The 5,160-nt window shown below is 40.0% G+C and overlaps 1 protein-coding gene across 1 annotated transcript; it reads right to left on the bottom strand.

Annotated features, from left to right (window-relative positions):
* Positions 1-978: 978 nt before the first annotated feature.
* On the bottom strand, positions 979-3,116 carry LOC147608922 (uncharacterized). The gene is made up of 2 exons (XM_086788375.1): positions 2,983-3,116; positions 979-2,712 (listed from the first exon to the last, which is right to left on the bottom strand). Exons 1-2 carry the CDS (start codon positions 3,025-3,027, stop codon positions 1,384-1,386), a joined length of 1,374 nt encoding a protein of 457 aa, XP_086644501.1. The 5' UTR covers positions 3,028-3,116; the 3' UTR covers positions 979-1,383.
* Positions 3,117-5,160: the final 2,044 nt, after the last annotated feature.

Raw genomic sequence — 5,160 nt, 5'->3', positions numbered from 1 at the left:
AGTAAGCTTTATTCGATTATGTTTTTTTAAGGGCACTAGGGCTTCACAAACTTTGAATTCCTTTCTTTTTCTATGCAAGTAGGTGTATTTCAAATTGATTGAGCTCTTGTAAACCATGTGTATCACTTCAATTTATAAGATTGCAAGTACCTAATTAAAGAGACACATGATTGGTGGGTTCAAACCATTCTTATTTACAAGCCATTTGCCAAAATAAAAAAAGACAAGGTAATGCTTTAATTATTATTGCTTCTTAATGTCACTTTACACACCTCTTCCTTTCTATTTATATATGGTATCTTTTTTTTATAGGCTAAATTTGTAGAGATTGAGCTCAAGAGATAGAGCATGCTTTGCAATATATGCTTAACATATAGTATCCATCCAAGGTAAAGAAAATATAGACAATGTATTTGACATTATAGAGAGAGGCACAGATAAAGAGAAGTAGGGACACCTTCCAGTGCCCTCTTGTAAGGCCTTATTTAACACATCAATGGGCATGGAAAGCACAGCAATGAAATTCAAAGGCAGCTTTCATAGTGAAGAAGACAACAAAAGCTAACCATTGCTTGAGAAACAAGTGCCTCAACTCATTTAGAGCTAGTTGGAAATATCAACACTACCAGCTAATGTGAATCCAAAAAAGAATTTAGCCTAAAGTAATAATGGTTTAAATAGTATAAATTTGATTAATTTTATGCCTTTGCCTTTCTAAGTTACTTAATGAGTGAAACCTGAAGAGGAAAATGTGCGCGTTTACCTTTCCCCATTATACATTTAGGTATTAATGGCAGACAGATAATAACCCAAGTATGATGGAAAAAACAGGGGTCTAGATGGACCATAATGGCAGACAGATAATAACCCAAGTATGATGAACAAGCCCTGAAATTTCAGACGTTTTCATACTAGCAGCATGTCAGTTTCTAAAAAGCTTCCATATAGACAAAAGGAAGCTTCATATCCAAAAGCATCAAAGAGAACATGAGCTCCATATATACCCAACCCTTCAGCAAAGATTCAGATGAAGAAGGTGCTTCCTGACATGCGCAATCCGTGTGCACACTCAGCACCCATACTAAAATGCCTCCCTCAAAAGTGTTGAGAGGGTACAAAGGTCAGAGTCCAGACCTAGGGTGGTGACAGCAACCCCAGTAAAAGTGTTGATTTACAGTGAAGGGAGGAGGGAAGTTCTGTAGCTCCAATCAGATGTGATATTTCATTAAAACGAAGCCGTGTCCTAGAAGTTATATAATAAACCTTGTGAAATGCTTGCTCACTGTCTATATCTTTGCAAAGCGTTCCTTCCTACTTCAAAGGCCCCTTACGAGCCTGCCTCAGTAAGAGCTAGATGTTGACCTTCTACCACTGAACCAATTCCTAATGATCATCTGTATGCTGAGCTGCCAGCCACTCTTGCACTATGCATGGGAATTTAAGCAAAGAGTCTGCTGGCAAGCATTTATCCTTCTGCAAGGATGCTTTTGCTATCAAAAGTAAGGCATAACAGAAAGGGTCTGTTTGCGACTTTGATAGCCGTTGCATCCAAAAGTCTACAGCTTTAGCATATTTTGTGCAATCATCTTCTCCTACCCTGGCAACCTTGGAGTAGAAAAGGGATTCTGGATGTTCGTGTTTGAAGGCATACTGATCAGAGATGCAATGGTCAGATAACACAAGCTCATTTGCCTGCATAGGTGGGATGGACTTGTCTTCCACGTGCGATGCATGCACATCTAGACCAAGTAATTCACAAAGACGAGATAAGTCTTGTGAACCATCATCCCCTTGCTCTTCGAGATCCTGGCTTGAGAGCTTCAAAGCAGGCTCTGCCGTGCTCTGATGTACCGTGTCCAAGGTGTTGTTGATGGTGGGTGTTGCTAGAAACTCTGCTGGTGGATTACTTTCAGACCCTCCCACATTCTGACCTGTTTCCCAAGGGTTCCAGTGTGCAGAAAATACAAGAGGCGAGCTACTGTCTCCAACATCACTTGAAAATATGGCATCATAAAGTTGCCCTTCATCTTCACACAAGGCAACAGATTCAAAGAATTCTCTACGATGTGCAGTATCTCCAACATCACTGGAATGTTCGATATCGCCACTCAAGCTTACAGCATCACTTCCACGAATGATAGCATCTTGGATGCCATCACTTTTAATGCCATCTTTAATACCACTTGAAAGGGCATCATTCTTGCATTGAGTTCTATGCATACCATCTCCAACATCTCCACTTGACCATATGGCCTCATTCTTGCAGTGGCTTCTATGTATAGTCTGATCAACATCCATGGAACATATGGCATCACTGATGTATGGTGTTTTATGTGCACTCTCTCTAATATCCATCGGGCATACAGCATCATCCTTGCACACTGTTCTATGTATATGAATTTCAGTGTCTCTTAAACAAATGGTATCAACATTTTCTAATCCCTCTTCAGCATCATCTAGTAATCCAGTCCCACTATCTGCTACCCGCAGTGCTGCATTTTTAATGCCTGCTAATCCATAGCCAACATCTGCTGATCCAGCAGTTCCAACCAGTGCTAATGCAGATCCAACATGTCTAGCCTCTGTTAATCGATCATTTGATGGAGCATTAACATCTGCTAATCCGATTGCTTTAGCATCCGCTAATCCACTCTCTCCCGACAATCGTGACTTCTTGGTGTGCAGAGATTCTGAAGCCAGCCGCTGCTCCAACTGAGACGACCACCACCGCAGAAACTTAGCTTCAATATGGGTAGAAAACAAACAAACAAACCCCACCCCCCCCGCCCCCTCCAAATCACTCTCACACACACACAAAACTGAGACGACGCCCACCACAGAAACTTAGCTTCAATATGGGTAGAACACACACACACACACACACACACACACACACATAACTGAGACGACGCCCACCACAGAAACTTAGCTTCAATATGGGTAGAACACACACACACACACACACACACAAAACGCGGGTACCTGACGGAGGGAGAGAAAGAAGCCGTTACGACGTTTGGGCGTCATGGAGACCTTAACAAGTCTTAGCCCACAGACAGACTCATTCTAAACCTCCATTTCTGTGTGTTTTGGTTGGGGCTGCCCTTAAATTTGGGTATTACTTTCCATATTATCTATCCACCTAATGCACACTAAATTTGGGTATTACTTTCCATATTATCTATCCACCTAATGCACACTCTGGTGGGCGTTAATTAATTAATGCTTTCACTTCAGGCTTCTTTAAGGTGTTGAAACCTTGGCAATAAGAAGTTTTCAAAGCTCATAAAACTCATAGGTTTGAAAGAAGCAATACTGAGACGAATCTATTAGAACATCGTTGACTTGTTTATTAACAGAATGAACTTTACAGAAAGCTAGTATGTCCAGATACAGAGTGCGTAAGAGAGCACCTTGATGACCCAAAACACAGAGAGCCTCTATACCACAATGACAAACTCCATTCAAACCAAAGAGCACAAAACTACAAAGAGGATATATTACAAAGCAACAAGCAAACCACACTCTTCATAGAGTAAAACTTCAAACTGTATCAACTATGAGAGAACATAAGCTCTCAAAAGAAGCAAGCATCTTTAGGCACTCAAGGTGGAGATAAGGTAACCTAATAATCACCCTCTCGAAAGGCTCATTTGAAATCATCAGTCTCCTCCCAAATGAAAACATATTTGCGGGAATAAAATTCGTATTCGAGGAAGCTCTTCATCATCATCAACAACAACGGAAGGTGAATCTTCACAACAAAAAGCACTGAACTAAATTGCAAAAAGAAGTGGAGAGTAACCAATATCACAGCTTACAAACTTTAATTACAAACTGATGGATGTTCGCCCTACACTACTACAATAATGGATACAAGGGTGCACTACTACAATAAAGGTAGATTAATATCTACAAGATAAGATATGAAATGGAGGAACCACTGCTAGGCTATATATAGTCTCGTAGTGGCAACAATGTCTCCTATCAACTATCGTTAGTAATAGTTGGGGACACGGCTGGTGTCGACCATGTCCCCGGTTAGGTTACATAGTTACATGGTACACATGTACATGAATCAACTCCACAACCCAAGGATAAGCTCTCCTTCTACGCAAGTGTACAGTCCATTGACTTGCACTCGCATGCATCCTACTTAGCAAGATACCAAGTCTACATAAGCTTTCTTCTAACCATTTGGTCACAACTGGGAACTACCAAGTGCTCAAGTGCTCATCATAATAGCTACTCCTTATACAAGGGGCCTTACAAAATGGAGCACATTTGCCACCCGCAACATGATAATGGAGCATTCACCACCTCTCAATCTATGGTCAATTTCGAGTCCATGAAGATGGGACTTGAGTAAATCTCTCCCTCTATGATAAGCTTACACACATTGAGATATAATTGTATTATATCTCAATGTGCTTTGTGTGAGCATGAAATGCCGGGTTCTTGGAAATCGCAACAACACTGTTGCTCCCTTTTGAGGCTACTTCTTATTGATCCAAGATGTAAATCTAGACCTAATTAAAAAATCGTAATTAGATTTTTTGCTATTGTAACCACAAATAGATTTTTTGTTATCATAATCTCTTGCCCAATCTAAGTCGCAAAATCTAGTAAAGATATTACCTAATGTATAAGGGATGCTATACCCAATGGTACCTTTGAAGTACTTTAACACCCATATCCATGCCTTCCAATAGGTGGTTCTCTCAGGGTTGATTTGAGAATCTACTAAGGACACCAACTATAAAGTTGATGTCAAGCCGTGTATTACACCAAAAAAAAAATTAAACTCCCCCCACCAACTTCCTTAATTCCTTTACATCCACAAGTGGAGAAGTATTTTTCATAGATAGCTTTGCATCAACTAGAAAGGGTGTAACTAGACTTACACTAAGCCATGCCAAATGCCTTCAAATTTTCTCTTGCATACTTTTGTTAAGAAATGAAGATTCCATTTGACTCTTGCTAGAACTCAATCCTCAAAAAGAAATATAAGCCCAAGGTCTATCATTTCAAAATTTAAACTCAACATCTCCTCTACCTGTTAGACTTTCTCTTCATGGTTTCCTGACATAATGAGGTCACCCACATATAGAACAATGATCATTTCATGTACCTGCCTTGCTCAAAGAAAATATATAAATA

The sequence above is a fragment of the Cibotium barometz genome, chromosome 52 (assembly GCF_041138505.1).
Source record: "Cibotium barometz isolate CiBa-2024 chromosome 52, ASM4113850v1, whole genome shotgun sequence".
NCBI classification, from domain to species: domain Eukaryota; kingdom Viridiplantae; phylum Streptophyta; class Polypodiopsida; order Cyatheales; family Cibotiaceae; genus Cibotium; species Cibotium barometz.
Note: the sequence above shows the minus strand (reverse complement) of the source record. Positions and strands in the feature narration are given on the sequence as shown.

What these genes read in the sequence shown, in the direction of transcription:
- LOC147608922 (XM_086788375.1), bottom strand. Translation starts at nt 3,027, where the DNA reads ATGACGCCCAAACGTCGTAACGGCTTCTTTCTCTCCCTCCGTCAG. An exon ending in TCTTTCTCTCCCTCCGTCAG is followed by an intron (nt 2,713 to 2,982) that starts GTACCCGCGTTT and finishes TGGTCGTCTCAG; the next exon opens with TTGGAGCAGCGGCTGGCTTC.